At 39.0% G+C, this 25,227-nt stretch overlaps 1 protein-coding gene across 2 annotated transcripts in view; it reads left to right on the top strand.

The window, feature by feature from the left end:
- The window catches only part of arhgap24 (Rho GTPase activating protein 24), a 146,301-nt gene that overhangs the window by 67,995 nt on the left and 53,079 nt on the right, over window positions 1-25,227 (top strand). Inside the window, exon 1 of one of the 2 annotated variants that reach the window (XM_034192503.1) lies at window positions 16,051-16,287. The exons of the other annotated variant lie outside the window; for it this stretch is intronic. Within the exon in view, the coding sequence (XP_034048394.1) occupies window positions 16,266-16,287 (22 nt within the window). The 5' untranslated portion in view covers window positions 16,051-16,265. Of the gene's footprint in view, window positions 1-16,050; window positions 16,288-25,227 lie in introns of those variants that run through there. 2 annotated transcript variants of the gene reach the window in all.

Genomic DNA, 25,227 nt, shown 5'->3' with positions numbered 1-25,227 from the left:
AGTACGTATGTCCCTCTTGGGCTACTGTAGAAACATGGTGGCGCAAAATGGCGACATCCATGAGGGGGCTGTTCCCATCTAGATATGAAGGACTCATGCTAACCTTAGGAAAGCATAGTTCATTGTTGCAGGTCAATACACAAATGAACAGATGGTTGTGAATGCTCGATTCCTTTTTTTTTTTTTTTGCTAATAAACACCAATAAAACATACATATTGTAGCTCTAAAGTTACACTTTCAGTGGTGTTAATGACGATGGAAAGTGTATATTCAACACTACAGATCATACTTTAACCAGTTTTGTTAATAGTTCATAAGAACACCATATCTGTCACAACAAATTTACCTCACATTTACACCATCAGAGAGTTAAATTACACAGGTAGAGTTGAATTAACACCAACACCATCAATTCTGACAAGCAGCTCCAGCAACACCTTTAAGATCTGAAACAATCAGCACACCTACATACGTAGTCATTGTGACTAAAACAAGAAAATCTGACGACATCATTAAAACACATCACTGCAGCCTTCATACTGCTGGGAAAAGAAGGCAGTGAATAAAGAAGTCTAAGAGAGAGTGACTGGAAGGAAAACACAACACATATGTTCCACTGGCCTAAATGCGGCGCTGCAGCGTGAACACAACACACAGGCGGTCTGTGACAGGCGGACGGGAAGTGATGGAGGGCAGAGAAATGTCTTGGAAGTCAGAGCGGCACAGAGACGACTGTTGTCTTGTGAGGGTGATGATGAACTTTGGACATGTGCAGCGTATTCAAGCCACTGGTGGGTCACCGGGAACGTCAAGACGTCCAAGTTCTGCAGCAATTCCCCATTTGTGGCCTTCAGATCCACAGTCCTGGATTTACTGGGATATATCAGTCTCCTTTCAACTTTAAGAGTTGAAGGAAAAGTTACAGAACATGTCTCAGATATTTCTTCACTCCTCTTTGATTACTTGTTCTTGTGGATCTTTTCTCTCACACTGCAAACCCAAACATCTGGATGGATGTGCGCTGGTGGATGTGAGGAACAGACGGTGTTTATTAAGCACATTTTTCCATATGGCGACTCGTGTTTAGGCTGGAATCATGGACATGTCTTTGTTTTGGACTCTCTGACACCGGTGCAGGTAGCGAAACACAGCCGCTTTAGTTTCACAGGCCCAGACGGAAATGTTTCCATCTGACATGTTACAACTTGCACGTGCAAGAGGGCACCAAGGGAAAAAGAACACAGGTTTTAAAGGGGTCAAATTTTGAAGCTAACTTTGTCTTAAAGTTTACAGCCAAACTTAAAGATGGTAACCATCAAGGCTTATACCGCTTGTTTTCTTAACACTGACCGACAGTGGGCGTGTCTCACAGCGCAAGAAGGAGTCCAGATATGGACTTCCTTGACATATGTCACAGAAATGTATAAAACAAACTGTTTCAGGCCTAAAATGTGCTCCTAACGGGTAAGTTTCTACATGTATTACAAGACGGAGGATGTTTGTATGATTTAGATATGCCTAGGCAGGTACCCTATAAAATGTGATAGATAGATAGATAGATAGATAGATAGATAGATAGATAGATAGATAGATAGATAGATAGAGAGAGAGAGAGAGAGAGAGAGAGAGAGAGAGAGAGAGAGAGAGAGAGAGAGATAACCCTTCGCAGGAATGTGCAGGTTCAGAAGTTGAATAAATAAATCTTATCATTCACCACATTACTGAAAACGAAATGTGAAGTGTAGTTAACGTAGATACACCAGACCAATAAAAAAAATGACTTAATTTTGGCTATATATCATCACAGATGTGTCTGTCACCTGCTGGATGGTTAGTGCATGGTGGATTGATGATGGATTAGGAGCAGGTGGGGTTATAAGTAACATACACAGATCATTTCTGCACAGAAAAACAAACTAAAAAATGATAGAAATAAACCATACCTTTCTGACTGTTTCACCTGCACAAAAATGTACAAATTCAAAGAAATAAATTGTTTTCTGAGTCTTAACAGGACACAATACCATCACAAGTACACACAACCCTGCAGGAAGGACTTTGTATGAATGTTGCATGAATAAATGTTTAAATGTATAAATTACTGTTAAACAGATTAAAACTTTGTGTATTTATTATGCCGAAATTTAATTTTGGATTAACAATGTTCATTTTCTATCAGCCATAATACATTTAATTGTAATGTATTTGTGTGTAATTCACACAACATACAGATTCATTTATGACCCATCAAAGGAAAGACACCTCTATTGTCAACGTATGTGTACTTTTGAAGTTGCGTTTATCTTTAAATGAGCTTGTCTGTCAGTTTTTTCACTTCCAAAGCCTATAGGTCTGCAGGAATTACTGAATGCACATTAAAGTAGAGGTGGGCGGATCGATCCTAATATCGTTAATATCGATACCAACACTGGTATTGATATTAATACAAAGCATTCTCTCTGTAAGAGCAGCGCTGTGCTGTGTCACACAACACGGAGCAGCGCACCCTTGTATTGTGGTTTGTCAGCCCCCTACCTCAGGAGATTTTGTTTTAAGTTGTGTTGAGTGATATTTTTTTAAACAAAAATGTTGATTGTGATAATAAAGTATTATGTTGTCACGTACAATGTTTGGTGAAATTCTATCCTAGGTCTTTTGGATCCTTTGGATCTATGAAGCTTAAATATGAAAAAGTATCAGTATCAGTATCGATATCAGCGATACTGGGCCTGTATTTACTTGGTATCGGATCAATACCAAAATTCCCGGTATCGCCCACCTCTACATTAAAGGCTTCTTTTAAGACACAGCGATTGATGGCATTTTCTGGTTTTGTACAGCTATATTTGGATGCACCTGCAGACTAAATCATACGAGACCTTGAGCACATTCAGCAGAAATAAAACTGTTTTTCTCCTGACAAAATATGTAGAATACACATCAGGACAACCTGCGACTCAGCAGAAGTCAGCTGTTTTATCTTTTTTATCTTAGCGTGAATGTCTGGTATGATCTGGGTACACCTGCATGTGATATGACTTAGAGCTGCCTTTGAGACTGCAGAATATAGACCAAAATTATGACTTTCAACACCATGGCACAGTTCTTTCTGAGAGCTTATACCTGACTATAAATACCCGTCAAAGATGTTTTATTACACTAAACACCTGCGGCTAAATCTGAGTGTTTGTCTCGAGCTTTGATTAATATCCTCCTCAAATTAAACAAGAATGAACACCGGAAACATTTCCTGCTCTGCTTCTGTTGGAGAACAGTGTGCTCCTTTATCCCCAAGGTCTAATAAACATGAGGCTTTAGTGCACTAGTTCGCTCTTCTGGAGAGCCAGTCAGGCCCACAACAAGCTACTGCTGCTGAATTATGGGTATATTCTCACATCCAGCCCCAAGTCACCATCTATTTGCAAGAGAGGCCCTTTATATCACCGTGCCATGATGGAATCTCACAATCTCATCTGGACGGATGGCCTCGAGGATAAAGGAGTGAAAATGCAGTGCCCAAATTGTCCATATGAGTCTGATAATTATATAACGTGGCAGCACAGTGGCTTAGTGGTTAGTACTGTTGCCTCACAGCAAGAAGGTCATGAGATTGATTCCCACCTGTGACCTTTCTGTGTGGAGTTTGCATGTTCTCCCTGTGTTTGTGTGGGTTTCCTCCGGGTGCTCCGGTTTCCTCCAACATTTATCGACATGCAGGTTAGATGAATTGGAAAATTTATAATTGCTCAGGTCTCCCTTGCAAAAGAGATCTCAATCTCAATGGCACTAACCTGGTTAAATAAAGGTTTAATGAAATAACATTCATTCATTTTCTGGACCAACTTATTCCAATTAAGTGTCACGGGGGAGCTGGAGCCTATCCCAGGGGTGAATGGGCAGAAGGCAGGGTACACACTGGACATGACACCAGTCTGTCACAGGGCCACATATAGAACGAAAAACAGTCACACTCATGTACATGTACAGTGAGTTTAAAGTTTCCAGTTCACCTAACCTACATGTCTTTGCAAGTGAGAGGAAGCTGGAGAACCTGGCTGGAACCCACACAAACACAGGGAGAACATGGAAATTCCACACAGAAACTACCAGGCGGCGTGCGATGCCACATACACACATACAGTGAGAGTGTATATATATACTCAACAAAAATATAAACGCAACACTTTTGGTTTTGCTCCCATTTTGTATGAGATGAACTCAAAGATCTTAAACGTTTTCCACATACACAATATCACCATTTCCCTCAAATATTGTTCACAAACCAGTCTAAATCTGTGATAGTGAGCACTTCTCCTTTGCTGAGATAATCCATCCCACCTCACAGGTGTGCCATATCAAGATGCTGATTAGACACCATGATTAGTGCACAGGTGTGCCTTAGACTGCCCACAATAAAAGGCCACTCTGAAAGGTGCAGTTTTGTTTTATTGGGGGGGATACCAGTCAGTATCTGGTGTGACCACCATTTGCCTCATGCAGTGCAACACATCTCCTTCGCATAGAGTTGATCAGGTTGTCAATTGTGGCCTGTGGAATGTTGGTCCACTCCTCTTCAATGGTTGTGCGAAGTTGCTGGATATTGGCAGGAACTGGTACACGCTGTCGTATACGCTGGTCCAGAGCATCCCAAACATGCTCAATGGGTGACATGTCCGGTGAGTATGCCGGCCATGCAAGAACTGGGACATTTTTAGCTTCCAAGAATTGTGTACAGATCCTTGCAACATGGGGCCGTGCATTATCCTGCTGCAACATGAGGTGATGTTCTTGGATGTATGGCACAACAATGGGCCTCAGGATCTCGTCACGGTATCTCTGTGCATTCAAAATGCCATCAATAAAATGCACCTGTGTTCTTCGTCCATAACAGACGCCTGCCCATACCATAACCCCACCGCCACCATGGGCCACCCGATCCACAACATTGACATCAGAAAATCACTCACCCACACGACGCCACACACGCTGTCTGCCATCTGCCCTGGACAGTGTGAACCGGGATTCATCCGTGAAGAGAACACCTCTCCAACGTGCCAAACGCCAGCGAATGTGAGCATTTGCCCACTCAAGTCGGTTACGACGACGAACTGGAGTCAGGTCGAGACCCCGATGAGGACGACGAGCATGCAGATGAGCTTCCCTGAGACGGTTTCTGACAGTTTGTGCAGAAATTCTTTGGTTATGCAAACCGATTGTTCCAGCAGCTGTCCGAGTGGCTGGTCTCAGACGATCTTGGAGGTGAACATGCTGGATGTGGAGGTCCTGGGCTGGTGTGGTTACACGTGGTCTGCGGTTGTGAGGCTGGTTGGATGTACTGCCAAATTCTCTGAAATGCCTTTGGAGACGGCTTATGGTAGAGAAATGAACATTCAATACACGAGCAACAGCTCTGGTTGACATTCCTGCTGTCAGCATGCCAACTGCACGCTCCCTCAAATCTTGCGACATCTGTGGCATTGTGCTGTGTGATAACACTGCACCTTTCAGAGTGGCCTTTTATTGTGGGCAGTCTAAGGCACACCTGTGCACTAATCATAGTGTCTAATCAGCATCTTGATATGGCACACCTGTGAGGTGGGATGGATTATCTCAGCAAAGGAGAAGTGCTCACTATCACAGATTTAGACTGGTTTGTGAACAATATTTGAGGGAAATGGTGATATTGTGTATGTGGAAAAAGTTTTAGATCTTTGAGGTCATCTCATACAAAATGGGAGCAAAACCAAAAGTGTTGCGTTTATATTTTTGTTGAGTGTATATATATATATATATATATATATATATATACACACACACATACATACATACACATACTAGCTGGGGTACCCGGCGCTGCCCAGGTTAACCTGTTTTAGACATAGGCCAAATGCCAATCATTTTAATCAAAACAATTGCCCAACATTTGTTTTTGTAATGCTGATGTCTTTCTTACAAATGTAATATTTAATGGGCTAAAGTTTGTCCAGCAGAACTATAAGAGGTGGACTCCCCAAACTAAGTGGAAATACGTGGTTAAAAGACAAACACATTTGAAGTCCTTCATGCAGACTTTGTTTTGCAATCAAATTTATAGCAAAACTAGAAGCACTCAGAGAGTGCAAACCTCCGCCAAGGCCATGGGGTCACTGACGCCATAACATCTACACACTGTGGAATCATTGAACCTAAAAAAGTCTAACGATGTTTGGTCAGTAGTAAAAAAAAAGTTTCATCTGCTGTGACTGGATAGCATGTATCCTTAGCACTTGGCATCACAGTTTATTGCAACTTACACCTTTCCCAGAAGCTACTGTCATCTGAGCACTGATATTGATATTGCATGTGCTTATAGACAAAAACAAATGAGACAAAATTCAGTTTATTATTCAACTAAACTGCAAATATATGAATTTTTTAACATTTATGAAACACTTCTCTAAACAAGGCCATAGGGTCACTGACCCTAAAGAGATTCCCTCCTTGGCACAGTGATCTATTTCTTTTTGTCTGTTTCTCTAAAATTGTATATAATAATCATTAGATTATTAATATATAAACAAAAATAAATTTAAGAAATATTATAATTTGAAAACAAATGCACCCGAACGTGATGACAGCTGCAACTGCTTAATGCTAACTTTTAACATTGAAAATGCCATAGACATGCTAACGCGTTAGCATCGTGATCACCACTAAAATTTAATCACTTGTTCCTCTTGTCATTTCCAACCTCCTTGGCGGAGGTAAAAATAAATTTAAGAAATATTACAATTTGAAAACAAATGCACCTGAATGTGATGACGGCTGCAGCTGCTTAATGCTAACTTTTAACATTGAAATTGCCATAGACATGCTAACACGTTAGCATCGGGATCCGGATCGTGATCCGGATCACCACTAAAATTTAATCACTTGTTCCTCTTGTCATTTCAAACCACTCCACAAAATTTCATCAAAATCCGTTCAAACCTTTTTGAGTTATCCTGCTGACAGACAAACAAACAAACCCGACCGAAAACATAACCAGCTTGGCGGAGGTAAATACACACAAACATAGGTAACTTTAAATGTAAGTATCAATGAATCAAAGAGAATAGAATCAAAGAGAATAGATTAAAGCATTAGTCCAGTAACCATAAAGAATTAAAGTGAAAGTTGTTTTTGTCTAAGGGTGGTGTAAATAAAATTCTGACCACTTTACTCAGGCTGTCTTGATGACATCCTCAGGATGGGGAGGTCTATTTATCTTTTATGGCCCTGGTTGCCCAGTAATTCCATGATTAAAAGGTCTATAGCTCTATAGATCTGGGCAACCAGGGCAGCTTGACCCAGTTGTCCAGTAATTCCATAAAAGATAAATAGATAAAGAGAATAGATTAAAGCATTATTTTTTGGTTACGTTCAACTTTTTATAAAATGGTACCAGTTTGTTCCCCATGTCACGAGGATTCAGAATACAGAATACTTTTTAGGGCTACATATTATAGTTTGGGAGTTTATCCCGGACAGACAGAATTAGCCCTTTATGTATATGGCATGTATGACTTTTCAGTGAAAGAAAGCCTCTTCTTAAGTAAAGGTTACATTGCCCTCCTGTGGTATTATAGGTCATTACATTGCTTGGAAAAAACAGTCTCATGCTTTTAAAATATTGGGGAGCATACCTCTGCCAACACTTCACACATTTCTGTAACTATTAGAGATAAATGTAGCAGAATTACTAAAAAAAAAAAAAAAATACTGCACCACTTTTCATGAGACACAGTGAAAGGGTGGTGTGTGTGCACGTGCTGAGGAAGAAACCAATAACTTTTGAAGTTGATCCAATTAAGTAGGTGGATCCAGGATGTTTGCTTTAAAAAAAGGCCTTTTATTAGCATTGCAAGATTGGGCATTTTTCAGCATTTTCATGAATTTCTCAAGATTCAATGCACAGAGTTTTATGAATAAAAAACAGGCATTATTTAGAGATAATGCACTCTAAAAATACTTCATGGGGTTAATATGTATAGCTTGAAGAGCCTTTGTAGTAAGAAGAAAGTTTATTATTTATATGTATACATTTTAATGAGTTATTCCAAGATGCTGGTGTGGTGGTGGGTTTGTTTTAGATGGTGGTATTTCTTTTTTTTTTTTTTTTTTCTTTCCAATGTGAACAAAATTGTTTCAGTTCAACAGTTGGGCATAGCTGGACAGTGGTTTTAAAATAAACATTTTGATCATAAAAGTGGAATAGTTATATTTAATTTATTATGATTTAAGTAAAACAAGTTACTAATCCTCAAAAATTAAGGTAACATTTTGCATGTCCATTTCTGAGTAGAATGGTGGAAAATTAAAGATGTTGCAATAACGTAAATGAAATAATTTCGCTATTTAACAACACCAAAACCTTTGAATTAAGTTGCTTCACCTTAATTATCCTTGCAGAAGACAAATCAAATCAAGCATACTGAACTAGCTAACTAAATGCTTTACTAAAGATGTGTTAGTGTAACTATAAAAGATTAATGGTATTTACTCAATAACTGAGTTCAGTCTGTAGTGTACAGATATTCACAATACACATATTAATTAAATTTGTCCAAATTAAGTTAACAACTTGGTGTAAATATTGCTTATTTAATACATTTTGATCAATCTAATTTATTTGAGTGTTATCAACTGAAGCATTTTATTAGTTTGGCTCAACAATGGTCATTTTTAAGTATATAATGATGACACACACACACACACAGAAAAATACACGCACACATCTATTTCTAAGTACAATGGAAGTAAAATAAAGAAGTTATATTTTAGAAGTTATATAGAAGATATATATATATTTGTTGCATGAATGAATGCACGATTTTTGGACACTTAATGGAATAACTTATTTTAACACAACTCAATCTGTTTTAGTCTACTTAACATAATTTTGCATGCTTGAATTATATGAGTTCTTGAAACTTAAATGTTTCAAGGTAGTTGTCATGCACCATTTGAGTTGACCAAACCTCAGGTTTTACAAATATACAAGTTTGATCAAACTGATCTGAAACACAATATATAAATAAGCAGCTGTTGCTCTTCCATATGGTGATTATGTGCGCAGCTCTTTAAGTGCTGTAGATCCATGAGGATTAGACGACGACAACAGCACGCCTCATCTGAGGCGCTGAGGCGTGCTGCAGTAAAATAATGAATCTTTGACAAGCGGGAATGACAAAATTCTCCAAGGGCCTGTCTTTATTTGTATGCCTCATACGAAGCTGTGTCTTCAGTGCTCAGTGTGACTTTGTGTTATGACATTTTTAAAAGTTCACTTTTCTTTGCCGGTGTGGATAACACATCAGTAACCAGCCATGTTTTGAGATTTGTGGCTCTGTCTTGTTCTCTTAAAAGTCTTTTAGATTTTCCACAAAATTGACAAAAAATTAATGTATCTTTATTTCTGTGGTATAGAGCAAAATTACAGCAACTTTTATTACTGTTAAAGTAATTATTTTGGGTGTTTATGTGTGTAGGAGGCATGTTTTGAAGTTTCTGCTGGTTTGGCATTTCCAAAAATGGAATTCAGAAAAATACGAGTCTAAGAAAGCTATGATACAATTCTCATCTTCTCACTGACACATTCCGCAAACCAAGTAAAAATGTTGAATGTTTGTCTTGTCAATCAACACTGTAGACCTGTCTAGCAGATATCCAGCAAAACCCTTGTGTGAAATTATTCCATATTTCATCTGGACTTTTTTCCCCAACAGCATCTCTGGTGGGCTATGTTCATTAACTGTGTCCATTGTTGTGTTTTTCCTTAAATTTTACACCAGTTGAAGGGTTGCCTCGTTTCTTTGGCTCCATGATGCTAACAATAGCATCATGGAGCACCTTTTGACCCCTCCAACAGCATCGCTTCCCAGCATGCTTTTTAAAAAGTTTTATCAACATGTATGTACTTACAGCAGTACAAACATGTACTCAATTGATAACAAAGGACAACACATCGCTCTACTGTAACTTCTCAGTGTGCCGTTCAAGGGTCCCAGTGTAGTGTTGTTGTATTTTAACCCATGTGGGCCAATATTTAAAAAACATTTCAGCACAAGGCATATATTGATTATAATTGATATTAGATTGTGATTCCCTTCTTTGAATACTAAGGAATAGAGCCCGACCGATATATCGGCCGGCCGATATAAGCCCTTTTCAAAGTACTCACTTGCCGAAAATTTCTCATAAACAGAACAGTTACTGACATAATGTTTGTATCGGCAATGTAAAATGTCCTTGCACCATTTGTCCAGCAGATGGAGCTCTGACTCCATTCAACTGAGAGCTGTTTACACCCTGCTTAAATGTGTTCATCACCGCCCCCTGTAGTTCGCCGTCTCACTCCACTGATCAGCTGACAAAAGCATACAAGTAAGTTTATAGGGATGTTGTTTGTAATAACTTTGCGATTACATTCACCCCACATTTCTCCCGTTTCAGTTCAACTCAGTTTGATTAGCTCAGTTTATGTAGTAATCTGTCAAATGTGCTTCATTGCATCGGTCACGCTTTTTATTAAGCCTACGTTGTGTAGACCTTATTTCTAGCATGAAAAACTTTCGTTTACTGCTAAGAGGTTGAAACATTCAAATTCACTGGTCGTCCGGAAGGGTTCTGGGAATTACTGCCGTTCCCCATTAACCCTCTGGGGCTGATGCTGTCGTATACGACGGCTGGAACCAAGCTTTACTAAATTGTGAATAACTTTTTAATGATATGAGATAAAAACGTACTTTTTTTTGCTGAAATGTTAACTCCAGACTTTCGATCCACTGTTGGCCATCTTGGTACTCCTCATAGAAAATGTGTGATGACGTGCACAATGTGGGTGTCCAATCGGAATTGGTTCTACGTCACATGGTTTTCCAAAATCCAATCGTAGGGCAGATTTACCTCACGTGATATGGCAAAGATCGTTTACAGGAGTGATATCTTACTAGTTGGCCCATTTGAATAGCCCCATAACTGCTCCAATTGCATTTTTGCGTTTTTTGAACTTGAAAATTCTTCTCTGTTATAAAGTTAATCAATATGAGGACAAAGCTTCAGCTTTTAGCTCATACCTTTTTTGTTAAGGGTCCAAAAAAAGAAAATTTTATTCATTTAAAAAAAAATATCGGCTGATTTATCGGCTATCGGCAAATTAGCCGATTTAGCGATTATTGGCATTTTTTTCATCCAGATATCGTTATTGGCATCGGCCTCAAAAAATCCATATCAGTCGGGCTCTACTAAGGAACAATATTATAGTGGTGTGGAAGAAAATCCTTTTGGTGAGTCAAACGTTTAAAAAAGGGACATCATCTTTAATCTCTACATTTATAGTACAAACCACTCAGAATCACAAAATATATTTTCATGCAAACATGAACACACAGGCTTTACTGTAACAGAATTAAGAAAAACTCCAAATATGTCTAAGATTCAGTTAAAAGTCAGATTAATTAATAATAATTCAAATCTCATATGCAGCATTCATATTAATATTAACTGTCACTTTCCAGTGTTACGAGTCACTTAGCCAAAGCCTCACATAACAAAACAAAGTGACATAAAAATCATTTACAGTACACAGTTGTTAACAAGCATGTTTTTGTAGTATTTCTTTTTGAAGTATTTATATGCAGACCAAAAAGTCTGCAACAGTGTAATATGTACAAGTTAATGTTTGTGTGAGATGACATCAGAGAGGCTTTGGGGGATGACTTCAGGGTGTGATGCATGGATTATAGAAAAAAAAAACAACTAATTCTGTATAGGAGGAGGAATCATTATAACTCTTTACAGAGACGGGGAATTGCTGATCTTGACCTTCAAGAATTTACGGGCCTCTCATTAAAAATAAACTGTCTCTTCATTTCACTGGCAGTTAAATCTGTTTTGTGTTAACAGAATATTTTGTGCAGTGAGCTGCAAAGTGTTTTGACTGAAAGCGATGATGCTTTTGTGCCAGCTGCTGCTGACGGATACTCATCCGCTGTACACAACGTGCACTTCTCCAAAATCATAGATATGCTTCAGGGAACATAACACCTGCAGGAGCTGTTTTAGGAGACGGAATTGTGATTCCGGGTGGCAGCAACACTGCCATCTTGAGCTCCAAACTGGAGTTGAATCATCAAAAAGGCCTGGGAAGTGTGCACATGCAGAAGATAAAATCAGCATTACCTTAACCCTCCAGCGACTAAGCTATTTTAGCGACTAATATGGTAGGATAATTATAGCATCAAATATAGAAGAACCGGTGACTCACAAATGTGACAAAACTTTAACATAAATATCAGTGAACCCATCAGTCATCCTTTGTGACAATCATGAGCTATTTTCATCCTCACTCTGGGCATCAAGAATCATTCTCGATGCTTGTGCAGCTGTAAATCTTGCTATTCTACATCTGTTGATTTCTTTGCAAAACAGTAAAATATAATGATTAGAGTTGGCAAATTACAATACCACCTGAACATATAATGTCGAAAACCTCACAGATCTTCCCAGGCTCATAAGTGACAGCGCAAAAGTTTGGATTATACTTGCCACACAGATCGGCCGATCCTTGCAAAGTTCTATGAACAAATGCAGGACAAATAGATCAGCAAATTCATGGTATGAAACTTTTTTCTGATTAAAATGAGAAAAATGGTGCACAAAATATATGCCAAGGATCATAAATGACCCCACTTGGTTATTTAAGGGTTAATCGAGTGTGTTGTAACAGTGACATGGTATGGTGAAGGACAGGAGCTCAAATACAGACATGAGTCCAATTTGTTGTTATTCATCTTCATTGTGTGGTTAAAAAAAAAGTTAAATGCACACAATAAAGCATTTCTAATAAATACATTCAAACCTGTGCACTTAATTCTTGTATTTTAATTTTTTGTTTAAATCTTGTATTCTAAATTGGTGCTTGGGCAGCACGGTGGATTAGTAGTGAGCGCTGTTGCCTTACGGCAAGAAGGTTATGGGATCGATTCTCACCTGTGGCCTTTCTGTGTGGAGTTTGCATGTTCTCCACGTGTTTGCGTGGGTTTCCTCTGGGTGCTTCAGTTTCCTCCCACATTTAAAGACATGCTGGTTATGTGAATTGGAAACTTTATAATTGTTCAGGTCTCTCTTGCAAAAAAGTCTAGATCTCAATGGGACTAACCTGGTTAAATAAAGGTTAAATTAAAAGTCATTAATGATGTACTCGTATGCTGTGCAATCATTCCACCCTGGCAAAAGAACAGTTCAAAGACATCATTAAAAGCCCAAAATTCCCATGATATTCACGCTCGTGATGAGTGTATGAAACCTCTACACTGTGTTGTCCCAAAGAAGTGGTTAGTCTATCCAGGATGTTGGTGTTTAACAGATCAAACAGGAAAGTGTAATGTTTTGGGGGTTTTTTTTGTTGTTGTTGCTCTGATGCAGCTTTTGAGTTTTGGTGTATTACTTCTGAGTCTGTCGTCTGTTTTGGGGATTCAGTTAAAGGTATTCAGCCACTGCGCTTTTTTAAGATTTAAGTCATAAAAAAATAATTTCCATTATAACTTGATTTATTAGCCATGAAATAGGGGATTCATAATCTGACACTGCCAATATGATCAAAACTTGCGTTATCTAGAAAAAAAAAAAAATTTCCCCTGAAGGGGAAAAATTCAGAAGAACAGGTGGTCTTGAAATACTTACGGTAGCGACCCATACAGTCTACGATAGCGACATCATAGATCATGTGGGGGCTTCCCCAACTTGTGTGAGGGATGCTCAGGATTGCAAAGGTGATGAAACAGCTGACAGATGGGCTTGAACGCCAGCACACACGTGGAGATGTTGTTGGCCTGATTTGAAATCAATCACTGCTTCCATCTGAGACACATATCATCCCTGTAGACTGGAATAAAGGACTTGTTGCCTCTTTTTGGAAAGGAAAAGGTTGTTCTCTGAATTCCAACAACTCCCGGGGTATTATACTCCTCTCTGTGCCAACTAATGTACTTGCAAGGGTAATTTTTAACAGGATTCAGTCCCCAGCCCTTTCACTGCTCAGTAACAGGAGCAGACTGGCTTCATACGCAACCATTAACTGCATCCCAGCTCTGCAAGTATTCACTGAAAACATCTTTGCTGCCTATGTTGATTACCACAAAGCTATTGATTGCATTGATTAGGTTGTCCTGTGGGACATCCTGAGAATTGATGGAATCCCCAATACGTTGCAGGACATCATAGCAGGGCTACACATAAATATAAGAGTCTCAAGAAAATAAGAGTCTTCCTCCTAATGAATTCAGAGATTTGTCATTCACGTATTCTGGTTCCTACCTTGTTCATTGCTTGCATGGACTCTACTCTATTTGCAGAATCAATGGATATTACCACTTGCAAACCTGAATGACAAGTCAGAGTGCTTGGTTTTACATTTGTTCTGAATGAAGACTAAGATCCAGGGTTTCACTTACTTCCGGGTCTCAACCATCAAAAATGTTTTTTTTTTTTTTTACAGGCATTATCACGAAGTTTATGTCTGTGGGATCTCTGCCTTTGACACTGAGACATCCCTGAGAAGTTGCAGGGCAGAAATTTTTATCAAAGCCAATATCTTTCCAGGAAACAAAGATTTCAATTTATTTAGTTTATATAATTTAATTCAATTTGTCTTTATATAGTGTCAAATCACAACAAGGTTGCCTCAAAGTGCTTCACACAAGTAAGGTCAAACCTTACCAACCTCTAGAGCACACACGTGACAGTGGTAAGAAAAAAACTCCCTCTGCTGATATTGAGGTAGAAACCTCAAGCAGACCAGACTCAAAGGGGTGACCCACTGCTTAGACCCTAAAGATCCAAGTCTTTAGGGTCCTGGTCTTACTGTATGGTTGTGAGACCCGAATGGTAACCGGTGACCTAAGGTGATGACTTGATGTTTTTGGTACTAGGTCTCTCTTTGAGATCTTTGAGGACCACTTTGTCCAATGAATGGTTACTTGGAGAGACTCAAATGAGGTGTACCATTTGCATTTGCTGTGCATGACCCACCATGTAGGTGCTTCAGTGCTGAAGAGCCCCAGCAAAAACAAAAGACCAAGCAGACATCAACATGTGTTTTGGTTGTGACAATACTGTGGGTTTTTGCTTGTAGGAGGTGGGGAAGACCGGTGGTTGTTGCCAACCAGGAACAAAGGTGGTTCCGATGTGCCAAACTTTCCACTCAGCTCCCCATTGTCAGTTGCCTTCATGAAATAAAACCCTGGATGTCATCTAGCTTAAGCTAAATAGCAACAAAACAGAGTGGAGGCATACTTTAACCTCTTTCAGGGTAGCACTACTTATGTTTGTCTAACGGAGACTACTTGACTTGAATATTCAGACTCTTGGAATGTAAACTGATGTTACTGCAGATAAATATTTAGATGTCTCATGTCTCTCCCCCCCCCCCCCCCATGAGCTGAACTCAACAGGTAGCATCGCTCTTAATTTTAATCATCCTTAAGGATCAGGTTCAAAGGGGTGCCCCCCGGCAATCTGCAGTAGCCAGTAATGTGTAGCTCGCCTACAAGTCTAAGTCTAGAAAACAAGTCTAGCTCAGACAGGGAGAAACTCCAGTGTCTGTGGACTTCTTGGCTACCAGTAGCTGTGCTGTGAGGCTATATTTATAGAGTGTGTAGACGCGTCACTTGGCCAGGTGCCCGCTCTGCATTCATAATACAGGTCCCCACTTTGGGGAGGGCCGGGTGATTTACAATACCCCTCTCCCCACCACCTCCTACTGCTCTCACGAACTCCACAGACCAGCAGACACACCATCTTGCCTCTGGCTTGCCGCCTCACTCTGCAGCTCTCCCGTCTGGTTCTTACTCGTATGTTTCCTCTCCTCTGCCAGCTCATTTGACACGAGGGTTCGCCGCGTGCGAACGTGGACAAACCAGAAGCCGCCTCGAGGCAACCTCACCTAAGTGCTGAAGAACGGTTTGTCACACTGACTTGCCTTTGACTTCACAAGAAGATTTCTCAGCAGGCAATAAAGTTGTATGAGGAGGAGGAACTCTAGAAACAAGAGAAGGACGGGTGGAATCAGGAGGAGAGAAGGAGCTGCAGTTGTGCGCGTTTTGGCAGAAACAGAAAAATCCATCTGTGACACTGAAGAAGAACAGATGAATAACTGGCAGTGGGGGGCTTGCGGTCTACAGAAACAGGGCGGATTTTGCTCCTTTGACATTTGGTACAGAGGAGGACACTTCTTCTGCACTCCATGGATTTTAACTCCAACCCAGGTCTGTGTGTTTACAACGCTGACTTAAATCTGAAGGCTTTGCATTGGGTGTGAGCTGAGGACAGAAAAGTCATTGTTAGATTATGGTTTACACTCTGTATATTTTCTAGTAGGTTTGAATGTGTCACTGGAAGTATTTATCAGGCAACCTTTGTCACCTTAAAGCTACAGTGTGTAAGAATTAGTGTGATCTAATGGTGAGGCTGCAGATTGCATGGGTCAGCACAGTTTTTCCAATGGATTCATTTGGGGGCGCTGAATCTGAATCTGGTGTTAGTTTTTGCCAATCACTTTTTTTTATGCTCTTTGCTCACATTTCGCAAACCTGGTTTAAAAACTATGCTTTTGAAGCTGCTTTTGTGCATGATTAGTGGAATCAAACATATGATTGAATGAGCAAGTTTTGCGTAATCCATCAATAAGGAACATGCAGATTGCAAAAAAATGTGATGCGATAGAGGAAATCTGATTTAGCACCCCCAAATGACCCTAAATCAGTTCTCAAAGTCCATGCAAGGAAAAAAGTTCTTTTTTTTAATTGACCAGTGTTGTGTTATCTTCATCTTCAGTTGTAATTTGTTCTCTTGCCTTCTCTTCTGGTAAACAATATGCATGATCTTCCATATCACAGGGTTCTCAAACCTGTTAGCCTGCACTAGCAAACCAGTCAGTAGACACCATAGGGTGTCCCGTGCAGATATGAAGGGCTCATTCTAATCTTATTCATTGTTGCAGGTAATTACACACTAATGAACAGATGCTTATGAATGCTATATTCCATTTCTGCTCGATCCTACACTAGGTAGCTTTAAAACTGAAGACACAAAGCTATGCAGTGAATTCCAAAGTTTATTTTCCATATAACATCTGATGAGTGTTTTACAAGTGACATCTCACGGGTTATTTTACTGCAGCTGATTTCAGATGATGACTTCGTCATACATTTTGCAGTCATTAGGATGACTGTAATGTGGCTCCCTACTAATATTTGTCAGCATTTGGTGCAACTGAGTTATTTATTATTAGGAAAGTATTTAGGTCAGTAAACCCAATAGTATGTAATAGAAGGGCTTTTCCCAGAAGTAATAGGATGGCATTAGATTTCATTTTTGTCAGAATGTAGCTTAGCCATGTACTCTGTAAAATGCAGTGTGAGTGAATAGATGGATAAATTTAATTTAAATGATTTTATTTATATAGTACCAAATCACAACAAAAGTTGCCTCAAGGCGCTTCACACAAGTAAGGTCTAACCTTACCAACCCCTAGAGCAAACACACAGGTGACAGTGGTAAGAAAAACCTCCCTCTGATGATTTGAGGAAGAAACCTCAAGCAGACCAGACTCAAAGAGGTGACCCTCTGCTTGGGCCACACTACCAACATAATTTACAAAATGAATATACAGGACGTTTTGCTGGTGCACAGGACGGGAGGGTTGCAGAAGTAGACATCACACCCATCTCTGGATGGAGCCGCATCTCAAACAGAGAAAAAAAAAATAACACAATCAGGCATCAGAAAGACAACAAATACAGTATAATTTGTCAGCATTAAGCAACAAGAAAAAACAGAACGGCCACTAGTCCTAAGCTTCGCTGAAAGATCCATCCTCTGTTTTTTGTTTAAAGAATAACTCATAAACAATATAGGCTATCATCTTGTATTTCTACACATTAAAAGGTCATATGAGGATAAAATGATTTTGCTTGAGTGTATTGTGGTGCATTGGATCAACAGAAAAAGAGAGACAGTATGACCATGACTGAAATGCAGAATTGCATAAGTTAGCTCAACGCCTTATCCTACTGTGCAACCGACCTAACTATAGTTACATTGTGGTAAAATTAACTGCAAAAACAAAGCTTTAAGAAAAGTTGCATATTCCTCATATGTGGAAACGATTTGTCTTTATTGATTAAAAAAAAAAAAAAAAAAAAAGACCAGTTGAACAAACCAGCTTCCCGCACACTGATTTTGTGACATTATCTGGTCACAGTATTGGTTCGGACGTGCTGTCTCTGTTGTTCTGGCAAAGCCACAACCTCAAAATAAAGTTATATATTGGTGTATTTTTTAAAAAAAAGTTGAGTTGGGTGTTTTGCACAGTATAGTTTAAATCTTGTGTTTTTACTGAGATTTCCATGTTCAGCTTTGAAAAAATCTTTTCAGATGAGGTAAAATCATTCATCTGGGAAAAACAGCATTCTCATTGTTGGATCAGGTTTCGCTTTGCTTGACTCCTTCAGGCAGATAACAGCCCAGACTCAGATAATTCATAGCTCCCAGCCTGTCTGTAAATCCATCTGGGTAAAGATGTTTTCCTCCAGTAACCCCAAGGAACAGATGGGATATGATCAGGCCAAGAAAAATGATGGATGTGCAGAATGAGAGGGGAAAATGATATTGTTATGATATGACGTGTTGTCGTGGCGAGGAAGGAGCAGAAAGCCTAAGAGTTGGGGGGTTCTTCTGGAAACCATTGGTTTTCTCCCACCATGTTGGGAGGGACTAGCTGTCCCAAGTGAGGGGGTTGAAGCATTTTGGTGTTTTGCTCGCTCGTGAGGGAAGAGCGGATTGTGAGATCAACAGGCAGACACAGCGGTGATTTGGACCATTGTGGGAAAGCAAGAGTTGAGTCATGAAGTGAAACTGTCATGACTCGTCTACATTCCAAACCCTCAGCTGTGGTCACTGGGTACTGACACAAGAGGTCTTTCATCTCCAGAATGATAGAACACATCCTTAAACACAGGGTGAGACTTTGAAGAAATTCAGGATCAGCATGGTTCATATGACCTAAAATTAATATCATTGCATTTTTCACCTTTGGGATGGTGACAACAACAATATATCACGGTTTTACTAGTTTTGCACTATATGACCCCTTTAATACCTTATTTGACCAAGAGTTTAGCCTGAACTGTTTTCATATTTAAATGTGCTCATTCACTCACCTTCAAACGCTTACTCCAATTAAGGGTCGCGGGGGGCTGGAGCCTATCCCAGCAGTCATAGGGCGTGACGTGGGGTACATCCTGGACAGGACGCCAGTCTGTCGCAGGGACACATATAGACACACAAACACATTCACACCTACAGACAGTTTAAAGTTTCCAGTCCACCTAACCTGCATGTCTTTGGATGTGGGAGGAAGCCGGAGTATCCAGGAACTCAAGCAAACACGGGGAGAACATGCAAAAGGCCACAGGTGGGAATCAATCCCATGACCTTCTTGCTGTGAGCCAAAGGTGCCAACCACTAAACCACCCTCATATGTGCTCCTTTAAATGTTAAAATATGGAATCAACCATTTTTTACTGGTTTATGCTTCCCTCAAACAAGCGCTCAGTGTGAAAGCCCGCTGGCTTACACAACAGAATCACAGTTTAAAGTAGAAGGCACTCACAGAGTGCATACCTCTGCCAAGACCACATATGTGAATGAAAATATTATGTCAAATTCAAAATTAAATCCTTCATTTTCAGTGGTGGGCGCACAGTTCAGCTAATCCGATAACTATCTTGTTTTTCTAGCGGATTAGCTTTTCAGATAACTTGTAAAACCATAAGCGGACCAATTATCTTCCAATAAATTGAGTTCCGATAACTTTCAGTCTGCTAACTTTTTTTTTTTTTTTTTTTTGCTGGTAAAGTGAGCAAAGTTTAACTGTCAAAAATGTTTGCAAACCCTAAAATCAAACATTTTAGTCCAACTGTTGTGTGTTTGTGGCTGTCGCTTGCTGATGACATCATCATTAAGCGCAAAACGTGATTGGCCGGTCCACGCAGGGAGCGTTGTGGGTAGTGTAGTTCAGGTTCACTTTGGACGTTACAGTGAGTCAGAGAGAACATAGATTGATTGTGTGTAACTGGGGCAGCTTGGCTGCTGCAGTGGAGTGACATTTTGTAAACAAAACTTCTCTTGACCATACTACAAGCTACTGTAATGCACTATTTGACTTTAGAACACAAGGAACTACTATTACAAATGTTTATTTAAACAGCTTTTATGATTGTGTAGTGTATAGAGTGGAAAATAAGGCACTGTAAGTATATTATAACCTAGGCAGCCTGATCTTTTATATTTTTAGTTTTATATGTTCTGTTGTGTTTTTAATCAGGGTCTTTTTGTCTCTTTCTCTAAAATTGTATTGTAGAGTTATTAGCTATTATTACTATTATTGTTGCTATTATTATTAATATAAACAAAAATAAATTTAAAAATATTACAATTTGTAATACATTTGACTCTTTCACGACAACAAACACCATTATTATACAGAAAACAAATGCACACAAACGTGCTGCTGCAACAGCTTAATGCTAACTTTAACATTGAAAATGCCATAGACATGCTAACGTGTTAGCATCGGTTCCGTTTTTAAGTTAGAAAATACATCTATCAACTGTTTCAGAAGATCGGACAGGTCGGTTTAACATAAAAAAGGTAAAGATTACTCACAGACATATACTGTTTAGGGTTTTAGTGGGGGGAAATTAAGATAAAGCGAAATAAAACAATGAATCAATGAAGCATTAGATTGAAACACTGCTTCAATCTGTGAATCACTGCTTCGATTGGTTCAAGGTTCAAAGCAAAGTTGTTCAAAGCGTGTGAAAAAGCAGCAGCTTTTAGTTCGTAAATGATGGTGTATCTAATACCGACATAAACTGTGACTTATAATACTGTGTTTTACTGCTTTTGAAAGATGGTGACAGTGTTTGGGGTTTTATTTTTATTCATTCATTTTTTGTACGGTTTTTTTTTTGTGTGTGTGTGTGTTTATGATCCTTGAATTTACCCAGCAGCCTCTGCAGCACTTAAAGTAAAACTGGTTTATCAGAAGCCGACAGTGTAATCTGATATGGCCGCGTCTGAATCCATACTAAAAGTTATTGGTTATCTGTAATAAAGATCAATTTTTTAGCAGTTTCAGTTTAATGTAATAAAAGATAACCATTAATCCAATATCTGAAATGTTATCAAAGCTAACTTTTTGGTTAGCTGTGCCCATCACTGGTCATTTCTAGTACTTTACCCATCCACTCACCCTATTTCATCAACATAATCTCAACTTTTTGAGTCAAATGTTGCAATGCACCAAACATTCTTCTTGAGCTTATTTCCAGAATGCATTCTGGATTATCTCCAAAACTGAATCACTTGTTTCCTAGAACAGTATTTATTTAACAACTCCTCTTAGCTGTATTTCAGCATTTTCTGCAAAATGTACCGTAACCAACATCTGCAACAGTGGTTCAACAGCTCTGTGCATAATATCATAGCCTTTGCTGAGTAAATCCAATCTGTTATTGGTGGTGTAATTAATGACTAGTCTATAAATTGTAATGCTAAGTCAGCAAATATACCTTTCAGCATTTAGCACAGGTGAGATCATTTGAGCGAGTGCTGTGGCTGCCAGAGGGACAGATGGTGCACTTCAGCTTATAAAAGCTGCCTGTCTAATACACTCATGCTTTTAAAGGCTGAAATCAACACGTCAATCTCAATGAAAAGCTGCTGTCAATTAATCAAGCACCTTAATGTCGGTTACTTATTAACCGGGGCTCAGTACTGCACTTGACGTAGCTAAATATTTGTACTGTCTTATGCTGCTAGATCTATTAGAAAGAGATATTTTATATACTTTTTCATTAAACATTAACAGTACTCAGTAGATCTAAACGGTAAGGATTTTATACCAAATACGTGATTAGCTTTAAATATAAAATATAATCTATTTAACTGTTAAAACTATAAAATATAAATAAATACAAATGGCAAACTGTAATACGAATATTCCATGTATTGCAATGTTATTAAATTAAAAAAACATTATTAAAGTTGAATCTGTTAACCTTTGTACAACCTCAATACCAAGTAGTCACAAAATTTCAGTCAGTCAATGTGATATAGTGCCCCCTGGTGGCACTAGTGTAAAACAAATATGGCCATGCAATAATATTATTCCCAATATCATCAGCATACAACAGATTCCTTATTTTGTGATCACACAATATGAAGACATTGCCTCAATTTATTTATGTTCCCGTACTTTATTCATTTTTGGCTATGACTTACTTAAATGTGTGGCCACAAGATCAGTACGTTACCATTTCATTTCGCTTCGCATTAGTCATAGCATGAATATTAGTATTAGTAGCCACGCAATAATATTTTTCTCATCAAGGATATTAGAAATATAACTGATTGTTCACAACTATAAGTTGTGCTTGTCAAGAGAAATTACTGTTCTTCCGTCCTTCCAATCCTCCGTACAGCAAAACCTTTGCGTCCTAAAACTTAAGAACTACTAAAATCTGAGATTTAAAATTTGGCAAGAGGAATATTGTGTACCTAAAGACCTACATGCTGCATTTTCATAAATTTCTGATTTTTTTCAGTCATAGTTTTGCTGTTTTATTAAAGACTTCACAGCATTCCCCATACTGTCACAAACATATGAACTGAACAATGCCACTTAGGACTGACAGTCAGCATATCAACTTACAGTTTTGTCCCTTGCCCTGTCCCAGGAGATGGATACATGAGCATTTACAAGTCACTGACTGTGTCTTGGACATCATTTACGTGAATCATAGAGAAATACAAACAGTGTTGTACTGTACGCTAAATCTGTCTGTAGTAGGCAGTTCTCAAAAACTGAATGACTGTTCAAAGAAGGAGACTAAATGAGGGAAGCCATCAAGACACCAAGTTATCGGCTTCTGTGAATATGATTGGAGAAACTGCGCATTTTGCAACTTTTGACTGTTGAATCACCAGTTATACAGCTTTAATTACAAAAATTGTGTCACTGCCCAAATATTTATGTACCTGACTGTATTTATTTGTTCTTCTTAGCACATATTTGAACATAAAGAGAAGAAAAAATGAAGCAATATGAACCTCAGTATCATCATTTCTCTCTCCGCTTAGATCACCACATATATCTTTTGTTTATTTAGTATTTTGTTCTGTTTTTTTTTTTTTTTTTGCCAAATTGTTCACTGTGCATTGCTGTTCTATTTGACAGACAGCGCTTCAGCAGATTTATCAGAAAAAACAACAAGGATGAAGAGCTCCAGCATGGACAGGACCATGCCAGCAGCTAAATGAAAACATGATTAGTTTGTGGAAGCTTGTGGTGGCTGTCGAAATAACTAGACAGCAGGTCACCAGGAGCTTTTGCTGTCTGACGTACCGAAAATAACCATCACAGGTGCACGCAAGCGTGCGACACTGGATCTTACAAAACACTAACTTAAAATTTTAACATAACTTAAAATATTGCAGGTGTTGCTGTATATTAAAGAGTAACTCTGACATTTTTTGATCTTGGCCTCTATTTTAGTTGTTTTGACTTTCATATTTTCACAAAAACAAATTAAAATCAGTGCAATTTAGATTTAAAATGCAAACATTGTCACGGGTTAATGTTACTTAATATAATTGCTGCTTCTGGTTACTTGTAATGCCTCAGTGGAGCACAGCGCGGCTAAGGTAAGCGGCTAACTGTACAATTGGTCACCTTAAAAAGTTTATTTGCATTTAATGAAGTAAACATGCACACGTTTATTCTCTCCATACTACCAGATACTTCAAGCGACATGTTTGCCTGTTCAGTAATGACAAGAAGCAGTTTGCTGTTGAGTTTTGTTAGCTTGCCTCATACAGTTACACTGTATAGCTGTTGCCGTGATGGTGTCTGTGTTCTGAATCAACACTGGACAAATTTTTGTCCCAAGTGAAAAGGTGAAACCCAAAACTTTTAAAAACAGAACCCAAGTTGAAACATTTTGCCATTCCCTTTTAACGGTTCATACAAAGTGTTGATTAATGAATGTCTGATTTTTCTTGACTTTCCCCTCACAAGAATGTCCGCTTCAGACTGTTTCATCAATCGAAAGCACTCTAGCAAATGAAAATCCTGATTTATGTCTGCGCCAACTCTTTTCTTCAACATTGTTAATTTGTCAGCTCAACGGTTACTTGAAAACATAACGTGTTGTCTCAATCTGCTTTTCTCATCAACTCAAGTGTCTCATTTGTCAGCATGTGGGATAAAAGTCCTCTTTCTGAAGCCTTCTTCCAAAATACACAGACTAAGAGCCTGTGCCTCCATTAGTCACAAGGTTTCCATAACCCCATCTGAAAGGTTCAAAGGGCTTCCCAAAGGCCAGGATGACACAAGCCGCTAATTAGTCTGAGCGACGTGCAGGTGTGCATCTGCCCTGAAGCCTCCATCAGCGCTGAAAGGTGATATTACGAGGTATTAGGGAGATGAGCAACAGCCACTTTGTCAGGTCCACTCAGTGTTTGTTTCTCCACTATAAAAGGATGTTCACACCAGCCTGACTGCCATGATGTTACACTTTCTGCGGCGTGTTCTTTACAGGAATGTTTGTCATAACATTGGTTGTGCAAATTTTAGTAGTGTCATGACTTATGAAGCAACTCATAGGTTTCCCCACATAAAACAAGGTTCAATAATAATATCCATGCCGGTGTTTGTTTCCTACAGCAGTAACAGCATTCAGTACAAAGCAAAATAGCATCTGTAATTAAAAAAATATATAGCGCAATGCTAAAATACCCTCGGCCATATGAGTATTGTGTTCTTTATAATTTGCAGTTGTTCAATTAATTATTAAGTGTTGTGTGTTGGGGGGTTTGGCTGGATGTTTTTGTGTTGTTTTCTTTTCTTTGCTCTCCAGGTGGTATGCAAACTGGTTTTTGTCTGTGGAGACGGTGCTGGCAGAAGAGTCCTTCACCCTCATCAGCATTATTAGCTGCACCTGTGGAGGATGTTCACGTGCAGGCCTACTGACTCGCAGCACCTGTGGATGATGCTCAAGTGTAAACTTAAAGACTTTCAGCTGAAGCAGATAATGAGATGGCGTTCTGCATTTAAGCCATGAGTGGTTCAAGCAGAATTG

Source organism: Thalassophryne amazonica, chromosome 17, assembly GCF_902500255.1.
Source record: "Thalassophryne amazonica chromosome 17, fThaAma1.1, whole genome shotgun sequence".
NCBI lineage: Eukaryota > Metazoa > Chordata > Actinopteri > Batrachoidiformes > Batrachoididae > Thalassophryne > Thalassophryne amazonica.
Note: the sequence above shows the minus strand (reverse complement) of the source record. Positions and strands in the feature narration are given on the sequence as shown.